Source organism: Colius striatus, chromosome 1, assembly GCF_028858725.1.
Source record: "Colius striatus isolate bColStr4 chromosome 1, bColStr4.1.hap1, whole genome shotgun sequence".
Taxonomy (NCBI): Eukaryota; Metazoa; Chordata; class Aves; order Coliiformes; family Coliidae; genus Colius; species Colius striatus.
Window position 1 is genome coordinate 122,655,606 of NC_084759.1, and position 23,014 is coordinate 122,678,619.

General features: G+C 40.6%; 1 protein-coding gene and 2 non-coding genes across 3 annotated transcripts in view; all 3 read right to left on the reverse strand.

The window, feature by feature from the left end:
- Positions 1 to 1,910: 1,910 nt before the first annotated feature.
- Positions 1,911 to 23,014, reverse strand: part of POLQ (DNA polymerase theta) — a 53,479-nt gene continuing 32,375 nt past the window's right edge. Inside the window, exons 18-30 of the mRNA XM_061988740.1 lie at positions 21,496 to 21,692; positions 19,788 to 20,028; positions 18,844 to 19,037; positions 17,020 to 17,157; positions 15,502 to 15,676; positions 15,061 to 15,196; positions 12,527 to 12,645; positions 11,458 to 11,642; positions 10,999 to 11,110; positions 9,279 to 9,403; positions 7,709 to 7,862; positions 5,765 to 5,880; positions 1,911 to 2,024 (exon numbers count right to left, since the gene is read on the reverse strand). Coding sequence (XP_061844724.1) covers positions 1,911 to 2,024; positions 5,765 to 5,880; positions 7,709 to 7,862; positions 9,279 to 9,403; positions 10,999 to 11,110; positions 11,458 to 11,642; positions 12,527 to 12,645; positions 15,061 to 15,196; positions 15,502 to 15,676; positions 17,020 to 17,157; positions 18,844 to 19,037; positions 19,788 to 20,028; positions 21,496 to 21,692 — 2,006 coding nt within the window. The remainder of the gene's footprint in view (positions 2,025 to 5,764; positions 5,881 to 7,708; positions 7,863 to 9,278; positions 9,404 to 10,998; positions 11,111 to 11,457; positions 11,643 to 12,526; positions 12,646 to 15,060; positions 15,197 to 15,501; positions 15,677 to 17,019; positions 17,158 to 18,843; positions 19,038 to 19,787; positions 20,029 to 21,495; positions 21,693 to 23,014) is intronic.
- On the reverse strand, positions 22,571 to 22,653 carry TRNAL-CAG (transfer RNA leucine (anticodon CAG)). Its single transcript has one exon. It is a non-coding gene; the product is annotated as a tRNA-Leu (tRNA).
- On the reverse strand, positions 22,663 to 22,736 carry TRNAI-AAU (transfer RNA isoleucine (anticodon AAU)). Its single transcript has one exon. It is a non-coding gene; the product is annotated as a tRNA-Ile (tRNA).

Genomic DNA, 23,014 nt, shown 5'->3' on the forward strand with positions numbered 1-23,014 from the left:
GCCCAAAAAAGCCTTTTTCCCTCTTCACAGGGATGGAGTCAAAGACGCTGTGGCAATGCACTGAGCAGGTTTCAGTGAAGCTACCAAAAGGTAGGGAGTCACGCTTCCCTGGGAGATGGGTCTCTGAAAGAACCATCACAGGTCACCCTTCAGCAAGACCTCTGACACATCAGATCTCAGACACCAGCAAGTCCATCACTTCAGCTAGCCAGGCCAAGGCAGGCTTTTTCTCTTCACAAAAGTATGAATTGGCATTGAGATTTTAGCTAATATATTCATAGAATCATAAAATCATAGAATGGTAGGGGTTGGAAGGGACCTTCAGAGATCATCTAGTCCAACCCCCCTGCAGAAGCAGGTTCACCTAGATCAGGTCACATAGGAACATGTCCAGGCGGGTCTTGAAGACCTCCAAGGAAGGAGCCTCCACAACCCCTCTGGGCAGCCTGTGCCAGGGCTCCCTCACCTGGACACTGAAATAGTTTTTTCTTATGTTTAAGTGGAACTTTTTGTTTTCCAGCTTCATCCCATTACCCCTTGTCCTGTTGATAGATACAATAGAAAAAAGGGATGCCCCAACCTCCGGACATCCACCATTTAGATATTTATAAATGTTATATTTCCCTCACATTCTTGCAGGAGCTGTCTGGCACAACCCCATCCAACAGCAGACACTTCCAACAGCGTGTGCGCACACTCTCTCCCTCTGGCTTGTACCACATGTGTTTCATCTTAAAAGCCGTAGACAGAGGATGCAGAAAAAATACATTAAATTAGATAATGTGTGTGTTTTCAGACCTCCAAGGAAGGAGACTCCACAACCCCTCTGGGCAGCCTGTGCCACTGCTCTGTCACCCTCACAGTGAAATAGTTTTTTCTTATATTTAAGTGGAACTTTTGTGTTCCAGCTTCATCCCATTACCCCTTTTCCTGTTGATAGCTACTATAGAAAAAAGGGATGTCCCAACCTCCTGACACCCACCCTTTAGATATTTGTAAATGTTAATGAGATCCCCCTCAGTCTCCTCCAGACTAAACAGACCCAGTTCCCGCAGCCTTTCCTCGTATGAACGATGCTGCAGTCCCCGGATCATCTTGGTGGCCTTGTGCTGGACTCTCTCCAGAAGTTCTCTGTCCCTCTTGAGCTGAGGAGCCCAGAACTGGACACAGGACTCCAGATGAGGCCTCACCAGGGCAGAGTAGAGGGGGAGAAGAACCTCCCTTGACCTGCTGGCCACACTCTTCTTGATGCATCTCAGTTTTTGCTGGTGATTTTGTGTTAACTACAAGAGAGCCCAAACAATATGTCTCTGAAGGCCAAATTGTAAAGAGTAGTAGGATGAATTATGGCAGTCAAGCACCAGAACACTTTCCTAAAAGTCGGAGGACGCTCAGTGAGAAATCCAGCCAGCGGTGAAGCCAGTTGGGCACATGAATATCAGCAGCAGATTTCAGTACAAAATGATCCTAGGAGAGGATCAATAGAGATTCAACACCAAGTGCAAACACAATTGACTTTTTTTTGGCCTAGACACAATTAAAAACAGGAACTGCCAAATTATCTTTGTGCCTTGTTTTAATAAAATAATCCAGCTCATTTCATATGTATTAAATTCATTAGGCTTTGGGGTTTAGCTTTAAATTACAAGATCAAGCATATTTTAACAGAATTCATATAAATACTGTGCTGTTAGCAGTTAATAATTTCACAGTTCTGTAAACACGCTTCACCAGGCTGTCTGACCTTCGAAGGTTTTGGCTTGGTGAATTCCTACCAGCTTCCAGCACACATTTCAGAAGGCAGCTTGCAAGGGCGTCTGTAGAAGCATGACAACAGGAGGATCATTCCCCATGCAGGCCCTTGCCCTGCCCAGTCCATCGTGCCACACACGAGAAAGCTGCATTTGATGTCAGAGCTCCAGGTCCTGCAGCTCTCCCCAGCTTGGTCCAATTTTCACTTTAACATTCAGTTTCACTGAGAGTTTGATGGCGTTTTCCATCTCGTGCTTGACAATCTGAGCGACCTACAAGAAAAGGCCAAACATCAGATGCCCAAGTAACTTCAATGGTTACACGGCTTTCTGTCAATAAGCCAGGGTGATCGGACACCTGGAATCCTCTACGGCTTTTATTTGTGTTCATTTACCACTGGTGGGAATGCAAGTGAATATTTTAATCCCAATTATGGTTTATAAATAGAGAAACTCTATGAAGCCAGTAACATTTTCTGCAGCACAGAGTTCCACACTGTTCAAGACTACTTAGAAAAGAGGCAAGATTAAACTTCCATTAAGCCCCTGAGAGTCCTGCAGTGTCTCCTCTTTCACCCAGCCACATAATCCAAAGCGTTTTGTGGAGTCTGCTCTGAAAACTTCAGTGTACTGAAAGCAACACACAAAACAAATACACTGGAGGCTGAGAAGAGTGCTCCTCCTTGTTGAGTCAGCATGAGAGGCACTCTGTGAAAAAACAAACTACCCATCTCTGGGAAAGCAGATCACATTCAATGCAGGTGCTAGAAATACCACCCAGCCTCACCCTCTTTATCTCGTTGAGGCAAATCCAATGTTTGCTGCCCTCCAAAAGTACTCCTAAGAAAACACTCATTCCAGTACATGGATAGAGGACCAGAAGATGTTTTTGCCTGCAACGTTTTGGATTGTAAGAGACTGGATTTTTTTTTCCCCTGACTGTATATACATGCCCTAGATAAAGGGAATCTCTTTCCTACTGCAAAACCCACATGTAATCCAGTCTGTCCTGGATTGCTTATTTGAATTTTTCAGTCTATATCCATCCCATGAACCTTTCCACACCAGAGTGAAAAGAGGCTTCAAAGCAATTGAGAGTCCTCACGTCAGCTAGAGGAACTATTCAAGCTTTCTGATCCTTCTGGGAATTTTCATAAGTCCCTCATAGGTATCCACAGTATAAATTTATCCACAGATTTTACTGAGGAATGAGGGAGGGGATTTGGGGAAATCAGAGCACAACAGTTTACAATAGCATTAAGAGCTAGGGGGAGATTTGTCCCTGTGCCATTATATATTACATTTCAAAATGACCTGTATAACCTAGAAAAATGCTTTGAAATCAGATGTAATTCAGCACAGACAAGTACAAAGAAGCAGAGTAGAGAACTAAAATAGAAATAATCTACTGTTCAAAAAAAAAAGGTTGAAAATAACTGTCTGGGCAAGAAAAAAAAACAGAGATTAAAACCTAAACAGGGCTTAAGGAAAGCACACTGTTGTGAGAAAGAAAGGAAATGCAGTTTTGGAACATAGAAAAAGAAAACAATGCTTATTTGATACACAGATCAGTTTTCCACTATCCAAACCACTACAGCCTTGATCAAGTTTGGGCCTCTATATTTCAAAAGAAACATTAACTATACAGAGGGATATCCTCTGAGAAGGGTCACAGGTCCAGGACACAGTGAAGAACATCAAATGAAGGCTCCTGCACCTAGAATGAGGGACAGTGGCTGCAAGGGAGATATGAAAACCTGCAGGAGGTTCCTGGGGAAGCTGATGGGATGAGACAGGACATGCATCAATGTCCTCACATGGGGGGCTTTGGGCTGTGAATTTCCTGGACTTTAAGCAAACAGCACCATTTCGGGGGTTCTTTATGGTCAGCTAAAACAAGCTTGGAAAAACACTGGCCACCTTAAAAACATACATGCGATGATGCTGGGAAGAAACAAGCAGTTTAAAAGCATCTATCCTTTGATTTTTAATCTAGTCTATACCTTTAAGTTCCTAACTGACTGCTTGTTGCCAGGGTCAGCTGAAAAGGCAGAAGGCTGAGCCTCTTGTGTTAACATTTTTGGCAATATCATCAGAGCCTTCCTACTGTGATAACCTCCCTACCTTCCCTTTGACATTCTGCACAGACTAGGAAAGCCCTGACCTCCAAGCATTTCACACCCTCAGCAAAACAAAACACAGGTATTGCCTTTTTAAAAAAGGGCAAGCTGTCTCACTAGCTGCAAATGAAAACAGGATGACCAGTAGTGTTGTTTCTCTTACAAACCATTTGTAATGATACTCTGACTGGAGCACAAATTCCTAGATACTTGGAAAGATATTTTTAGTTTTCTTTTGTGCATTTCAGCAGCCAAAAATAAGCCAGAGCCAGCACCAAGCATGTGACTAAACTAACTTGTCTGAATAAAAATTGCTGTTGCAGCAGAGAAATACATGATTTACACTATCATAAAGCTTTGGTGCCAGTAGGATGAAAAAAATGTCACTAATACTGAAACCAAGAAATGCTCGCTTCTTTTTTAGTGCAAGGTATATTGTCATTCAAAAGGACTAATTAAATCAGGCCTTACTTTGAGTAGGGGCTTAAGAGGGAGAGACTTCAAGAGATCCTTTCCAACTTACATCTTTCCACTCCAGGATTATTCTAAATGATGCATCTGAAAACACAGCTGGCCATATTATCACATATAATGATATTTTCTGGCCCTAAAAATAATTAATCAAAGGGGTAAGAAGTACTCTTGTCGTCTCAGCTAGATAGAAATCCTTGGAAAAAAATCAGATCTAACACACACAAGGAAAGTCAAAGTCTAGGTAACAGGCCTTGTGTACATATGCTGGTTTAAGTAACTTGCCCAGAAAAATCTATGGACAGGATATCTCTGAAGGCAGTTAGAAAAGCTGGTAATAATTGCCTTTGAAGCTGAGGTGGTTAATGAAAAATACAATACAATGAACAACAAACAAATCCACTCACTTGTCCCCAGTTCTTCTGAGGTCACCGTGATAACTCGGAGTCATTATCTAAAGACGTAAAACCTACACTCAGGGGACTTAACGATTTCTACAGAAAGAAAATTAGGAGCTTTTTCATCTCTAAAACTGCCTGCCTGAATGGAAACAGCAGAGTTGTCAAAAGGAATGGAAGCTTGAACTGAGATTCAAGAGAAAAATATGAAACCTTTTGTTCTTAGTGAATTTTAAAAGAAAAAAGGTCAGGCCAGTCACTACTGCTGAAAGCTCTCTCAGGCTAGGAGTCACTCCTTGCCTCCAGGAAATGGTCTTTGTCATTACAGGTGTGCAGGCACACGACAGAAGTGGGAGAAAGGCATCCTGAAGCTATGGAAGCATGACCTAGGAGCCTTCCTGCATTTGTGCTCAGGACTTGGGGAAACAGTGAGCTGGCAACACATGGCTAAAACGCTACTTAAAGCTAGGGGGTGGAAGAGCACACACAGACACATATGCACATGAAAGGTACCTTAAGCTCACACAGCACACTTCTTATCCCTACCATGCTGCTAACCAGCACCATAACACAGAAAAACAGGTAGGGAACGAGGAAACAAGTACTAAAAGCACAGAAACCTCTTCTCCCTACACAGAGTACAAACCATGGCTGTAACAATACATGTTTTGAGTTAGGCACCAGAAAGCATGAGTGTAAACAGGAAGGCAAAAATACCTTCAAAGGAGGAAAAACTTCTCCCTGCACCTGTCAACAACATTAAGCTACTTCACTATTCAAGTCCTGCCAGGAAATTGTGCAGCAAAGCACACGTTGAAATAATTAACTTCAGCCATGGAGATGGCTTGAGTTTGAAAATAAAGGAATCAAGGATACAAACACCATTTTTCATCCAGTTCAACTCTTTTTTTCACAGACCTTTAAGCACACAGCAAGCGAGGATCCAGGGAAGAGAAGCTAGGATGGCTTGTCTGAAACATCGTAATGCAGTTAGATAGCTGTAAAAGCAATTGTGTGGCTGTACCTGGATAACATCATCCTCTGCAACTTCATACAGGAGCTCATCATGGAGCTGGAGGATAAAGAAAGCTCCGCTGATGCAACGTAACATCCCTCTGTTTCTCTTCCTCGCTGGCCTTCCTACATAGGCGAAGAGCACAGTTTGTTACATACCGTTACTCACAGGCATGTTCTTTCTGTCAAAACCCCCTTGTGTGTCCCCCCAACTCTTGAGAAAAAGAACATGAGGAACTGTACAATGAAAAAGCCTATGCCTACACATAAATCCACAAAACATTACTATTCTATCAATATTTGTACAGCTACTGAGGGAAAAATGTTAATGAAAAGCATTTTACATATAAACATTGCAGCCCTGCATTATAAAGATATGAATCATAATAGAAACAAGAGACAGTTATGTCTCCTGAACCATCTGTTTTAAAAGTAAATTTTAAACAAAATCGTGTCAAGTTTAATCAGAAGTTGGTTTACAACCTTCTCTCTGGCAATGAATTAGGATTCTGCTTTTCTTCCAAAATCATGTTAATGGCTAGTCTAAAAAGGCAGTAAGCCTCCTTCCAAATGCAGTTAATCTGAAACTGCAGCTACTACTCTTGATTAAAAAAAAAAAAGCAAAAAACCAAAAAAGGGAAGAAAAAAAAAGAGCAGTTTTTGAATAAACAAGTAAGCAGCTAACACAAACAGGATCCTGGTAGGCCTTGCCTGACACAAATAAAACAGAACAAATCATTCCATGGTAAAAGCTTTTTCTAAAAAAAAAAAAAAAAAAGAGATACACAGATACAACCTCACACACACAAGACTCAAAAGCTATTTATCTTTCAGGCCACCTAACGGTTCACAACTACAGGAAGGGTTTCACAGCATCATCAGTTCCTCACACAAGCCTCACACTAAAGCAGCAACGTTGAAGAAACCACATGATACAGGATGTTTCTCTGATGACACTGGCATTTATAATTTGCTGAAAGATAATTCTTTTCAGTCCTTGAAACAACTAGTGTCAGAGGAGGAAAAACTGTCACAAATACATCTAACTCACCCTCCTTTAATTACATTGGCCAAAGGTCAGTAGCTGCTGTTTCTGGAAGGGGTGGGAAGTTCTACAGAGCATATGCCTTTTACTCATAGCAAACCTCTGAATCTGTCTCTCCAAAATAAAACTCCCTGACATATTTTTAGAGGATTGGCAGTTAATTATTTCGTTTTTCTTCTAAGTCCTACAAATCAAACTCTTCGTATTAAGACAGATTCATGTTTCAGGTTGAAGCATATGAGCTATCAAAGAAAGGCAGTGCACCATCTCTTCAGTTGTCTTTCTAAAAATATATGACTGAGAAAGAAAACACAGTCTACATTATGCTAAAAAAAAGTGTTCCTAGCACTCCTCTGGGAATGAGTACCCCAGCACAGCTTTGTTATCTGCAGCCTGAAGAAATTTATGATGATATGTGCTTCATATAATACTCTTGTGGAGCCTCCGTACATCAAATTCCAGTCGACAAATTCCAGACTTAATTCTAACAAAAATATGTATTTTTGGAACTAGAAGTTGTTCCACTCTATTATTTCACTGCCTTTGAAGCCACAGTCTCTGCTTAGTTTCTCCTTCCTACTTTTGAACAATTCAGGGGTAGTATCACAGATCATATCACATTTGAACTCCCACTGCCAACCTCTGCAAGATCTGCTTTGAGGCAACCCAGGCTTCTGATCTGATCACAGCATTTGCTTTAGTTTATGTGTTGAGTAGACATTCTCCCTCCTCCTTTATGACTTCCTTGCCTGTTATACACAGACTTATTGCTGTGGGGAAATAAGATGTTTCCCACCCCTAGCCCAAAGGCCCTAACTTTTCTTTGCGAGTAATTTTTTGTTTGTTTGTTTCTTAACGTTAGTAACACTGAAAACTTTGCTCTGGTGTGCAAGGAAGAGGCAAGAATACCAGTCTTATCTGTCTGTAGGGAGCTCTCCAGATGTCCAAGGGACTTGATCACAGACGAGGAAGCTTCCAGGCATCTCTGAATGTTCACAGTGGCTGTTTTGACAATGTCTGCAGCAGATCCCTGAACAGTCGTATTCACAGCCTGTCGCTCTGCCTAAAACAGAGGTAGTTGTTCTCAAAACCCACCCCAAAAAATAAATCAAATCCAGCATGCCACATGTACTTCATTAAAAACAATACATGGCCAAGTACAGAGTAAAACCTCTTATTGTTATATCTACCTGAAAGAAAGAGGCATTGTAGACTCGCTTCAGACACAAATTTCTCCAGATGGTTGAGAAGAGCAGGATTTCCACAAATTTAAAAATGAATTAATATCTAGGGTAATGATATGCAAGAATCTCAAGAAGGGGAAGTATATACACAGGGTAACTGTTGCATGGGGAGCAGAAAAATCTCACAGGTAATCCAAGTATCATGGGACACTTCTGTCTGTCTTCAAAACCATTAGAAGTGGATAACCAAAGGCAAGAAGCTGGACTTCATTGACTAATAATCTGGTCTAATGACAGAGCATTGCAGCTGTACAAAAATACACTAGGCCACACTAAGACACAGTGCCTTTTTTCTTCCATATAAGTAACCTCTCTAACTAATCCCCTCCTCAGACAACAAAACTGTGTTCAAAGGTTCTTCTCTCTTTGATTAAAGTGTCTACAAACATGTATAAGAAAGTTGATATGAAAGTGAAGATAATTCATTAACTAGTCTTTAATATGATTTTCAAGAATAAATTGAACAGAAGGTGCATCTACAAAGCTTCATGCTGAAGTTATTTGAAAGTCTTCTGGTTTGCCTTTTAACTGCTTGGAGTACAAACTCCCCCATTTCCTCCTTCTTCTACTCCAGTCTTTAATTCCACACAACCTGATCCAGTTTCCTACTGAGAAATATAATGCTTCCTTCCCACAGAAATGTGACAACATCTCCCCAGGGAGTCAGTTCACCCTTACTGAAGTAAAGTCTATGACAGATGTTTCTGAAATGACCTTGAAAAAAAATAAGGCCAGTGCAAAGGCGTATATTCAGTAAATCTTTATCTAACAAGTTAGGGAAATTTTCCTTTGACAGGACATAAGAGGAGGAATAAACACCCAAAAATATAGGGTGCCTTTCTTGTTCAAGCGCTGACAGCGTATAACATACAAAGACGGCTGAGTGGGAGCAACTCAGCATGAAGAGTTAAAGTACATCACTGTGTGGAGGCTTTTTGAAATCGTGTCCACTTATTTCAATAAATTACTCACTCCAGTTCCAACGTGGGAGTTCTGAAGTGAGGTTAGCACAGTGATGACAGCTGTACACCCAGTCACAGAAGACTTACGTCAAGCAGACTATGACAAAAGCTCTGTTATTCAGAGAACAATTGAGGGAACAGCGAACTAAGTGAGAAGCTGAAGGTCATGACCAAGGTGGCTCATAGACACTCTAAAAGTGGAGATACAGATGTGCAAAGAAATCTAATACTTAAAAAATTTAAATCAAACCCAAGTAACTACTGCCAACATACATGAGCTTTACTGTAGGGGTTTGGATCTTTGATAGCTGGCAGGTATCTCCGTCTTCCCAGGATGGTCTGCACAAACCCATCTCTTCTGCAGCTCCTCACTGTTTCCTTCAAGAATTTCTGAATCCCTGTGAAGGAAAACAGAAAGTTTTCACTAATATAAATGATGTTCCATGTTGTCCTCTTACTGAGGTCACCGAAAGAGGTCTGGAACACCCAAGCAGCACAAATGTAATTCTTTGAATTTCCTAGACACTGTCAGTGGACAAGGGCACACAATCACTCATTCAGCCTATTCACAGCTCTGCTGGGAAACCTATTAAGACCTTTGAGGTGGAAGAGATTGCAGAGTATCAGGAGATCTGGCTGTGCACAAGGATGTAGGAAGTCCATTTCTGCACAGTGTCCAGGCACAGAGGTTGACACACGTATTATTGACAATGGAGAGGTCAGGACCTGGGCCCACACTGGAAAGACAAGTAGGAGGAAGGTAGTAAGTTGAAAGCAGAAGTCAGAGCCCTTGATGCCTCAGGCTGCCTGACTCCAGGCTGTGTCACTTTGGATTCTAGGATGAAAGAAAAACTCACCTACCCGCACTTTGCAAGGGAAAGAGTGAATTCTTTGAGAGTGTTAAAAAGAAACTAAGGTCAAAGAAAGATGAGACAGGAAAGAGTCTCTTTCACTGCAAGTTCGGGTAACAGCTGCACTGAAGTGCAAAAAGTTATGTTCAGACAGTTTCTTTCCAAAGCTTACAAAATACGAAATGTAGAAGGAGCTACTCAAGATCAAGACTGATAGTATGAATCAATTCATTAAGTATGTAATTTAGCATGTCAGTCTCAAAATACATGTAAGTGAATATTCACAAGTGAAGTAAGTGTAAAGTACATTGTAAAGTGCACTGTGGAGTTTGTGTGTATGCACAAAGTACCCAAGAGGAAGGAAGCAGGAAGTAATTTCTAATGGTTGTGAAGGAAAGACTACCCAAAAATCACTGGAGACTAAACAGACTCCTAATGACAGAACTTCTCAGCACCTATCTCCTAAAGAAACAAACCTTGAATGTTCAGAACATGATTTTCCAGCTCATTTCCAAGTTTTATGATTAGAGATAGCTGTCTCTTATCCCATTTGCCCTCCATTCATTTCCTGATTGCAGCTCTACTCTCTCTATAGCTTTTCTAAAAATTAACATGCTGGTTAGAAATGCAACAATGGCTTTTTACAAAATGTGGGAGAGCTGCTCCAAGCAGCTGGATAAAAACATGAGGGTTATATGCAAAACGCCTTAAAACTGCATGGAAGCAGAAGACAAGAGCAAAAGAGAGAATCAGTTGTATTTAGAAATGACAAGACACAGGGTCTAAGTTGTACTGTGCACCCTTTGAGGCTGTGTGTTTTAATGGAAAAGTATGTTCCTTAATCAGAAAGTTAAAAGCCTTAAAGTCAATCCCCAAGGCTTATTAATTAATAAGAAAAACAACAAAGCAATTAATGTAATAAGCAAACAACAAGATCCTAAAGATGAATAAACCCAAAGCACAGAGAAAAACTCTACGGATTGTATGTTCATGCAGTGGATTTTTTCAAAATGTAAAGCCTTGAAAAAGAGACAGGAGTAAGTAAAGAGCTGAGACAAATTTAGGATTCAAAGAGACCTGAAGAGAAGGGCTTAAAAAACAACAACCACCATCACCAAGCTCCCAAACAGCCATATCCCGACCTGTGTATCTTGATTTGAAGGAGTCGATGTAACTGGCAGCTTCATTTTCATCAATCCCCATCTGCTCGCCTAAAGATTTTGCTCCTATTCCATAGATGATTCCATAGCAAATCTGCCAGAGGCCAGCGTGAAGAACCACAGCCATATGGTGAGCCATGCAGAGAAAGCAGAGCCAAAACAAAATGTGATTCATTGGAAAACAAGTCTATGGAAACAAGGACGAATATGCGAGGAGAGAGACTATCTGAGTCCAAGCCATTCATGTTGCTTTTCTCTACTCTTGTTCCCCAAAACCCAGACAGCTCCAGCTGAAAGGTACTGAGAGTAGGAGACCATGCACAATGCAACTACTGAACAATCACAGGCAAACCCCAACAGAAAACCATCCTATTAGTGTTTTGAACACTGAACTTTCCTGCCCAGAAAGCTGCCACTACATTTTCTTTTCCTAAAAATTACCTGTTTAGCTTGTTGCCTGGTCTCATCTCCAACAGCTTCAGCATCAATCATTTTCCATTCCGCTGCAATGCTCTTAAAGACATCAGTACCCCTGTTCAAGGCTTGGATGAGTCGACAGTCGCAAGACAAATGAGCAAGGATCCTCAGCTCAAGCTGAGAGTAATCAGCAGCCAAGATTAAGCCACCTGAACTCAAGCAGGTAACGGAAATCATTAGTTCATAGATTACTCCAGTAACATTCCAACCACACGACCCTCCATCCCCCGAGAAACTGAAGGCCTGAATCGCATCTACGTTAGAGTTGCCATCGTTTACACCCACGTGGTATCAGTGCAAAGAGGATACAGCACATGCTACTACACCACAGAACTTTCCTCTCCCTCATGTCAGGTAGCCTTGAGAAAAGCACACCCACAGTGACAAGGACTGAAGCTGTCTTACATCTTCTGCTCTGAAAGTTTTCCACAGCCACTTCAATGCAACCTCAATCTCAGTTTCTTGCAAATACCTTTAGGGGTTGCTTCTGCCACTACTGACATTTGTGTCAATAAACAATAGAAATCAGATCAGGCAAATTGTTTTCTGTTTCCCCAATGCCCAAGCCTGCCTGCTTTCTACCCCAGCCCCTACATCTAAAATCCATCAAAAACACAGAGACAAGTATGTGTCCAGGTGTCTATGTAGAAGTCTAGCACCTGATAGGAGTGATTGGCACAGAGATCAGACCAGCAGACTTATACTGAGCCAAGGTAGGCAACACGAGAACTGATATTTGGGTAGAAAGAACAGTAGATCAAGTGCAGTTTGTACATTAAGAGCTACCTAAGTTACCTCTTTATAAAAGAGGTATTATTAAAGAGGAAATTAAGGTGTGAACATTCAAATTATATTTGAAGACTTCCTCCAGCTGAAACTCGCTTTTACAGTTTTGTGCTAACTGCTGCATTAATTTTCCAAGTAGGCTACTCAGTCAGATATGTACTGTCAGCAGTTCTTAACTTTTCATTTGATCTAAGATTTTTTTGCTAAATATATTCTTAACAACTACAGAGCAGGATCTGGGCCTTACCTGGGAAGGGAACAAAAGCATGCCTCATGCTAACGGAAAATGGTATTCCTCTTTCTTTGGATTTGTCTTCTGTCTGAACTTTTAGGCCACTAGGCAAAATACTGGAACGTTTTCGACATCTGTCAAGATAAAGAACAACCATTCTTCACCAATTTCTAAAACACTTAAAGGTGTGTAATCATTTTTGCCACAAAGAATCTGTGAAAAGAGTCCTGTGTCCAGTTCTGGGCTCCCCAGCTCAAGAGGGACAGAGAACTGCTGCAGAGAATCCAGCGCAGGGCCACCAAGATGATCAGGGGACTGGAGCATCTTCCTTATGAGGAAAGGCTGCAGGAACTGGGGCTGTTTAGTCTGGAGAAGAGAACACTGAGCAGGGACCTCATTAATACTTACAAGTATTTAAGAAGTGTATGTCAAGAGGATGGGGCAACACCTTTTTCTGTACTGTCCACTGATAGGACAATGGACAAAAGCTGGAACACAAAATGTTTCACTTAAACACGAGGGAAAACTTCTTTACTGTAAGGGTGAGGGAGTCCTGGCACAGGCTGCCCAGAGAGGGTGTGGAATCTCCTTCTCTGGAGGTTTTCAAAACCCACTTGGCACATTCTAGAGTGACCTGATCTTGGTGGACCTGGTTCTGCAGGAGGATTGGACTAGATGATCTCTAGAAGTCCCTTCCAATCCCTACCATTCTGTGATAATCCATGGGGGAAGTGGACAGAGGCCACATGTACACCTGAAGGCATTTATTGACTCTTTATCTTTCTAATACATTCAAGGCTTGGTCCAGAAATTGAATAATTCTAGTCTAAAACAGGTAAGATGAAAGCCCTCAAATTTAAAATTAGTGCATTCCAGAAAGATAGCAAAGGAGTCCTACAGAAATCCTACTCCAAGTCAGCACCAGTCTAGTAGCCAGCTCATCTCATTCTTCACTGGGAGTCAGAAGGCCTTTATAAGTCCTCAACATTTGGGTCAGGGATCTGAGCAATTTCTTTACCAGAATTAAAAGGTATCGCTGAGATCAAGACCAGTTTCAGCAAAGCACTGAAAAGACATCAGATTCTCTTCCCTAGGCAACTCCCTTTTCTTCTCATACCTTGTCATTTCAGAATGGTAGGGACCAAGGAGATGAAAGATAGCACAAAAATCACAGAAATAAATTTTCAAAAAGGTGAGAGATGAGACATGGGAACTGTAGAGAAGGAGGCTGTCCAGCACAGGTTTCTAATTTAGTTGAATGAGTAAGATCTTTAAGTCATGATCTAATTTATCTGTGCTCCTTTGGTCAGAAGCTTCCTACACGTGGAAGGAGTAATAATAGTCATTACTAAGATTAAAAAAAGACTCTTTGGACCTAAGTTTGGAAGGCTTATCAGACTTAGGCTTCATGACAGCTTCTTTTGTGCCAGCAGTCATTTCTGTGCCTTTAGGATTGTCCATCTTCCTAACGCAGTGGCTGCTTAACTAAGAAATGTAGTCCAAAAAGTCAGCGTGGGAAGCAGACCTCTCAAAGTTCAGCAAGCGCTCTATTGCTTTGATGGGCTGCTTCTCTACAGGGAGGACTCTAAGTAGTCATTCCACTCTGCAATCATCCTGCAAAGCTGCTACAGGTCTGAGCACTGCCAGCACTGTTTCTCAGAATAATGTTTCTGCCTCAATGGCTAGGCCTAGCATATCTGAAGAGAGATGGACAAGATCCTGCTACTCCTGGAACCTCTTGCCATGATCTGCTCAAGGCACAAGGATGTAGTAGGAAAAGATATATGGTGGTAGGAAAAGACAAACAAAAGAGACAAAAATTGCTCAAATTTCTCACATCTTGCTATGGGAAGAACAGATCATAAAAGTCACTTTAGGTGAGACATATGAGAGAGACAGCTGGATGGAAAGAGAAATTGAAAGGATAGAAAACCATCACCAAGTATGATGCCCCAAAGCTCACTTTGCTAAAAGATCCACCTTGATATTTCATTAGACTTTGACATAACTGTTCAGACACTGGCATGTAATGCTGTCAAAATAGGGCATTTGGTTAACAGAAGTCAGATTTAGAAATCTTTTTCTGCTACCTGGTAGCTTTTGTAGCTTTTTCTTCACCCATATTCCTTTACATAGGCTGCTGCACAGCATGAATCAGATGACTTTTCCTCTACTTCTTCCACAATATCCTATCCTCTTTCACAGAAGCTCTTAGGAAGTCAAACCAGATCCTAACTTCAGTTTAGTTACTTTTCACACTCAGGCATTTCACCCAACAGCTGGGACCATAATTCTAATCTCACTGTAGGGTTTCATAGAGAATTTCAAAAAGCAAGTGGCTATATGGAACCACATGCTGTTAGTATCTTTCAGTCTTTCATGTGTCGCTGATTTTTAGGTATTTATTCCCCTGAAACTGTAAGAGAAACACTGAGTAACAAGTCACACTAACATGACAGCAGCCACAGGTGAAGTCAGGAAAGAGAAACTTGACAACAACCACATTAAAATCAGAAGAGTAGGCAGAAGCTCTGCCAAGTTCCTCCTACCTGTCTCCAGAAACAGCACGAAAATTAATGTTTCCATGGGCTCGGGAGGGTGGGCTTTCTTCAACCACAGTTGGCATTTCAATCTCAAAATCTCTTGGCACGTTCTGGATATTTGGCTCCGTGAAGGTTATTCGACCTGAGAAGGAAGAGAAAGCAAAGCTAAGTAAGGGTCCAAAAGGAGACTCTCTTACATGCAAATATGCACAAGAAATGAATAATACTGCTTAGTGAACACAAAAGCTATTATAACCACATCTAGACTTTCAGGGCAGATTCACATGAAATTGGTATTATTTCAATTTTTTATTTGCAATGAATTATTTTCATTTGCTTGAAGTAAAGCAGAGCCTTGATTTCCTATCTTTTTCCCATAGAAAAGCTTCTCACACACACATAGAAAAAAATCAGTAAGAAGTTAGGATTCCATGCACATTTCTCTACCTGTAGCTGTGTGAGTCTGCGACACTGGATATATCCTTTCCATTCCCAGTGCAGAGTTGAATCGCTTTTCCCTCTGCAGTGGAAACACCACTTTAGTAATGGCATTGTTGATCCTTCTCCATTCCAATATCAACCCTGGCAATGGGTGAAGTGTCTTTAATTTCTCCAAAACATCCTGGTGAGGAGAAAAAGGCACAACTATAATTACCTGCCTTAAAAGCTTTCTAAATTAAGTTTTTGCAGTTCTGAAGGAAAGGTGACTTCTTCAACTACAGTGAACTTCTAGTGTCATTGCCTTAAAATTAAATGGATATCCTCTCCACCTACACCACTGACACTTGAACAATCAAAGCACCATGAAGCACAGCTGCAGTTTTATTACACGCAAGAAGGCAAACACTTCCTTTTGGATTTTTGCATCTTCATCACCACTCTTAATTTGCACCAACCAATAAATTACCTGAAATGATTAAATTGCCATAGGTTCCCTACGTTGCCTCCTCTTGCCCAGCATTAATGTTGCTTCTCCATCTTCCTCCTTATTTTTCTCCCTGCTCTCTCCTATCCGTACAGTAGGAACACATAAAATGAAGCCCTTGACCACGCTCCTTGAAAGACAAAGCTGATCACTAGCAATCAAATCCTTTCAGTTAAATCAGAAATAAGAAGGGACTAACAAGAATTTAAAAAGACAGTGTCATGCAAACATTTCTCAAAATAATGTTTTTGTGTATGCAGCAAGCAGCTGCAGCCTCATCACTCCACATCACAGGAGAAAATCCTCACTTTGCTTCTTACTCCCTGCTCTGCCATCACCATCACATTCACTTCTTCACTGCCACTCGAGTTTCAGAAATCAATACTTGTCTTCCAAGCACTGACTACATTGAACAAGGAGCAACTAAGAAAACAACACAGATTAATGAGTCCTGAAAACAAGGAACATACATATCTGCTAATATCCCTTGTCTGACAAAAGCACCCATTAGCCTGCAGCAGTTGATATTAATGCAGCTCCACAATATTTATCAACAAGCAGGCATGTCAATAGCCTTCCCTAGCTTTCGATATACTAAATTTGATATGCAATTACATCAGCCATTCTGAAGACGAATTCTGTGAAGCACAAAATACAGATATGGCAGCACCAGGCAGGGAAAATAATGTATTTAATCACCATGGTATTTAAGTGCCTTTCAAGTTGATGTTGAAAAATTCTTCTACTATTGGCTTTACAAAATTATCGTGTTATTTTGGTCTTACACATGGTTTGGGAAATCAGATTCTGCCTGATTTATTCTTATTGAAGCCTACTATTTATAGTCATGTCCTCACTACACTCAGGCTTTAGGAAAGTAGCAGGAGTTAACAACTCTTTTAGAAGAGGAGGCAGAATCCAGTCTGAACTTTCATTTAAGTCAGAGTGGCAAACTCTAATGTATCCAAGCAGCAGACATGTGAAGTAGGAGGGAGTTGTTTCCACAGTTACTTTCAGACTAGAACCAGACTTTACCGTACCTTGGTTGTACTGAACTGCTTGCTCAGCCTAACCCTGTTTCCTTTAGCAGTTGCTCTTCTGGTGTAACCCAGAGTTTTCTTGTTCCCTTGAACTTTCACATCTCCATTTTGTGGCAACTTCAGCTCCAGGAACAAAACCTGAAAAAAACCAGCATTTCGAATCAGTTTCTGCGTGCTGCTCCCAGGAGAAAACAAAAAGCAATTGAGCACTTAAACAGCTTATTCCAACAAAAGGACAGTACAAATGCTTCAGGTAATTAAAAAGCTGATTAAAGATCTCTGCTATCAAAGTCATTCCTCCTCATTTTAATTAACTAGAAAATGCAATCTAAAATCTCATTTTTGAACCTTATAAGTTTGAGTTCAGAGGTGTGTTTTTAGAAAAGGTAATTAACTCAATCCAATAAGTGAGGTTACTGCTGACAGTCAACTGTAATAAAATGTGGAGTTAAGATGAATAAGGTGGGAAGAACATTGGTGAAAGAAAAAAAAAAGCACTAGCGAGGAGCTGGCTTCACAGCAACATGAATAGCATAGAAGGAGTACCTTTTATAGAAGAGCTAAGAATATTAGTTTGTCTAAGAAACAGCCAAGAAATAGAAAATTAAGTATATGCTTACTTCTTGACAGACAGAACATAGCTCTTCATTTTTCATTCTGTGGTTTTTATGTAGCATTATACACTACTTAGTAGCTATTGTGTTTAACTTCACAGCTGGCAGAAGGCAAGGGAAGCTTTTCTCGCACATTTTTGTAGCACAAAGGTTTTACTGACACAAAATTAGAACAGTAAAGTTCTACCAACCTATATAACATATTTCAAGTGACAATAACATCTCCACATGAGAAACAAGCATCTGTTATTTAGAGAACAGCATTTCAGAAAAGCTTTCCTTCCCTTTTTCCATGAAGCAGACTGAAATTGGAGCGGACAATTATTTCAGCAGTTTGAACTCAGACTACTTTAACCAAGCAAAACTGCGTCTGTAACAAAAGAGGAATACTCTTGTGGAATTTCTTTTATTGATTTCTGCTTGCAAATTTTTACCATTTCCACATAAAGTATAGCCCCTCAGCAAGAAATCAGTATGTGAAAAAGAAAAAAATCAAACAAAAACCATGCATAGCAATTATAATCTAGTCATAGATTCCATGTAACATACATTAAGAATACGCAGCAAAGTTCTTCAGGAATAGCAGTTTTTCTAATTACAGAGAAATCTGTTTCTGAGGCTTTAAAAAAATCAGTTGTATACACATTTTTAAAAGCAGATAGTAGTTGATTCAAAACTTTTAAAGTAGTCTTTTCTCTTTCATTACTCTATAAGGACAAGGGTAACCGCAACTTATTCAGAACAGCTATTCTTAAACTCACACTGCATAACACCAAATCACTTCTCATATGCAGAATATCGGCATTTCCAAAAAGCTTCTCTAGTCCCATGCTACTCATCCAAAATATTCCAAAAGCCATTTAATTGGCAGATCATGTCATGTGCAATGAGAAGTCAAAGTCCTATACAAACAACATGCTTATTTCCACTTGGTTTTTATTTCCAATGAGCTTATTCCCACTTTGACCTTCTGCTAAAGTTGGCAGAAATCAGAGTGACCACTAATAAGCAGCAGAAGCAAAGTATCTTGCAGGCAGCAAGCTCATCGTGAGTGTAAAGACAAATTAGCTCTGAGCAGAGTTTAATTTGAGTTTTGTCTTCTCTTTGTACACAATCTGTCCAAGAACGTTTTTTCTTAAGTTGAACCAAAAGCCTCTTGAGAGTAACTTCTGAGGAAGTTTTTCCCCCTCCCACCCTCACCTTCACATACCTCTGCAATGTCATCAGGGTTGGTCAAGGAGAAGCTGTGGCCTGCTAGCTGATACGCTCTGGTCTCAATCTCACTCAGTTTAGCTTGCATGACCTGTTTCTGGGTTTCGTACGCTGCTGTGCTAAAACCAATGCCGTTCAGCTCCAGCAGAGCCAAGCAATAATGGCTGGGCATCTCCACTTTGGAAAATACATCTGTAGTTAAGGACAAACCCCAAGAAAAGTTTTTATAACACCAAAACAAGATCAACTGTAGATCAATAGATTCGTAAATAAAAGCAACTATGCAATCCTCAGGCTTTTAAATCCCCAGTGTCCTGACACACTGAAATCTTTTACTATAGATTTAGTCTAAATACTTTTGTTTCTGGAATATATCATAATAGGAAGTATTCCAGAACTTTTTACCACAAAAGTATTTAAAAGAATAACCACTTCTGGGGTTTTTTTCCCTAAGAAATACAAACGTTTTTGTATATCAACATTTTATAAACTGCAGACATACTTAACATAAAGCTTTCTAACTTGATACACTTTCATTCCATCACCCATATCTTTTAAAACTATTCTAAGGTTAAATTGTCAGTATCATAAATGACATGGTAAGCTTGCAATAAAATACTTAAGTGAGACTAGACCCTAATGTTATGCTTTGGATACAATTTAAGGAAAGCAATCATAAAGCTCACCCACAGGTATGTGCTTTAGGGGTTGGTTTGTTTGTTTTTAAACAGAGATGAGCATTCAGCAAAAATTACTGCAAACATATTGGATCATTCACTATGGGATCAGAAAAATTTCATGGACAAAACACACAAACAGCAAACAATGCTACATGGGTAGGTCAAATGGCAAGAGAACTCCTTCTAAAAATACTTGAGTATTTTAGGAATTGCTTTACCTTTACCCTCCAGTTTTGCCCCCAAGAAGAGAAGCATTCTTTACCTGTCAGATTTTCCCTCTGTAATTCATTGTGGAGTTGGTTCATGACATTGAAGATCAGTACAGACTCTATTGCTGCTCTGTACCGCCCAGAATGATCTCCACTGGCGCTAAGCCCCAGGCTCTGAACACCTTGGCCAGTGCTCACCCCTTCCAGCAGAGGCAACTCATTGGGGAGAAAGTTAGTCACCATGTTGTGAAGTGTACGTTCCTTCGAGCCAGAATCAAGCAGCCAACACGCAACCTTAAAAAGAGGGACCTCCGTGAGACCTTTTTTCCATTTTTGGTCATAATAGAACATAAATGTTTGGTGGGGTGGGGAGTAACACAAAGTGATAGCGAAGATTATTTTTCTTGATTTGACGGGCAGACTGGAATAATTTGTGGAAAAGTTACATGATTTCAGATAAAACCTTCAAGAGGGCAAGAGTCACTCAGAAGCTTCATTCCCAGAGTTAATTCTGCATATTTGAAAACCTTATCCTCTGTCAACTAAACACACCTAAAAGTGTTGTCCTCAAGTTTTTTCATTTATTAAAACCTAATACTAAAGGGGATTATATATGAAAATCAGGATCAAAACACATTTTATCTGAAAACTGACTTTGTAAAAATCAGAACCTGCTATTGATCTAGGCAATCAGTTAAGCTGAGCTCTCCTATTTTTTACACATCAGCACTAGTACTACTTCTGCAAGGCAAATTTTATTTGCAGTAAACCTCATACCTCCCACTGTCTTCAAAGCAATTTCACTTATATCTACGTTTCATTTCTCTGGTGTCAAAATGGGCTGAAACACAGGTTTCTGCATTGTCTCTGCTGCGCAAGCAAAAGGTAAAAACCACACATCTATATCTAGGGAGGTGTGAGACAGTGTATGTGTTTGTGTAACTATATATTCATCATATCATCAAAATGAACAAATATTAGCATGACTCCATTTAATATATGGAACAGTGCAGGGAAAGGTGCTACTTCTATTGTTCTTTAGTTTTATCCTAAATTATGTAGCAGTATGAAAAGCTAAATTTGTCCTGGTGTTGAACACCTTAGCTACTTACCTGCAGAATTCAACATTGCCATGATGGTATTCAGCACTGGTGTGACGCAAACTTTAAAAACTAACAGCAGAAATTTCTATGCATCTAAAGCTTTTTCTAACAAAGACAAGTAGGTGCTTTTGCCTCTTTCTAGTGTTAAATTTAAGTTACAAACAGTATTCAAACCTTATGAAACTACATGTCAACTTTGTTTTGAGAACATAATAGCCCATACATGGAGTGGGTACATCTTTTGCTTACAAAGTTTTCTGCTTTCAGAATCAATAATCTCACCAGAAGCACTCCTGTCATAAGAAGTCCCAGGCTTCTTACTGTAACAAAACAGGAGTTCAGCACTGACCACTGGAACGGGAGAGAGGTTTAACCTCATCGTCCCCAGCCAAACAATCAGATGTGAAAGCTATGTATTAACCTATCATTAGGTTAACTTGCTCTGTTTCTCTTGCGGGCACCATGAACACATAGTAAAACAAGTCTCCTCTATAAACACTATTCTATATTTCCCACTGGAAGACAATTTCACTAAACCTCCTGAAAGGCGTACATATCCAAATCTAAATAATAGACAGAAAGTGTCAGAAGGTGCTCCTGTCTTTCCTGCCTTTAAACTAGGAATTTTACCCAAGCTTATTTTCTTAATCCTACAAACCTTTGGGTCTTCAAAATTTCCTTCCAAGGAGATACCACAAGCCATCACCAGAGTCTTGTACTGCTGAATAAAGTCATACATGACAAGCGAGTGCTCTTGCTTGGGCTTCTTCTGCAAGTACAGCTGCAGGTGATACAGTCTCTCCGTTACAGATAGGTTTTTGTCCAAAGGCGGTGGTGCCAAACTCATGCTGATTTCTAAGGCAGGAAATACAAGCAAAAAACATCTTTTTATACACTGTGTGATAAGATAGATAAGTCAAACCTTGAATGTAATCACCTAAAGAAAAAAACTTACAGTTGGACTCCAATCAAATGACAATAAATCTATACCAATATTACACACTTTATCAAAGCAGACAAGGTTCCCAAAGGCAATATGCTGCGTTTGTACTACCAAACAGTGGACAGGCAGAAATCAAACCCTAGTCACGAGCCCATGTAGCACAGCTTGGGTTATGTTGTGCATTCTAGCGTCAGATTTGTCTGGAGAGCAAAAGTTGGAAACACAGAATAGTGAAGTTGGAAGGAACCTCTAGAGATCTCCTAGTCCAACTGCCTGCTAAAGCAGGTTAACTTGAATGTGTCCAGGTGGGTTTGACAACCTCCAAAGAGACTCTACAACTTCCCTGGGCAGTCTGTGCCAGGGCTCCCTCACCTGAATAGGAAAGAAGTTTTTCCTTGTGTTCAAGTGGAACTTTGTGTTCCAGCTTGTTCCCATTACCCCTCATCTTGTCACTGGGCACTACAGAAAACTAAGACTTGCCCCATTGTCTCACAACCTTCCCTTTAGCTATACATAAGTGTTGATGAGGCCTCCTCTATTTTCTCTAGACTAAACAGCCGCAGGTCTTGCGGTCCTCACTCATAACATAGATACTCCAGTCCCCTCATCACCTTGATAGTCTTGCACTGGACTTCCCTCCAGAAGTTCTCTACTACTCTTAAGGCACGCCAGGCTAAATTTGTCTACGAGGGCACATTGCTAACTCATGTTTAATTTGTTGTTCAACATATCTCCCAGGTTCTTCAAGCAGTGGAGCTGCTCTATTTCCAGCACGCCAACCCCTAAAAGATGTCAGGAGTGGGATTCGAACCCACGCCTCCAGGGGAGACTGCGACCTGAACGCAGCGCCTTAGACCGCTCGGCCATCCTGACTAAACTTGCTGGCCCGTACGGGGATCGAACCCGCGACCTTGGCGTTATTAGCACCACGCTCTAACCAACTGAGCTAACCGGCCTGCTGCTGTGTCTGCCACCTAACGGCAGTAACCTAACATTTTAGCCATGTCCACGCTCACCAGGCCAGCGCCCGAGTTCATTACTTGTTTGCCTTACACAGCAGCACCGCTGTATGCACAGCAACATGTTCAAGGGTGTTCAACACTGAAGACTACTAAATAATACAGCTAAATTACTCCATCACATAACTGAACTGAGTTTGGGATACTCAAAAAACTCCCTAGAACCTATCTGCTGGAGGTATTTTCTTGAAATGCAGTGTCAAGTAACACAATGC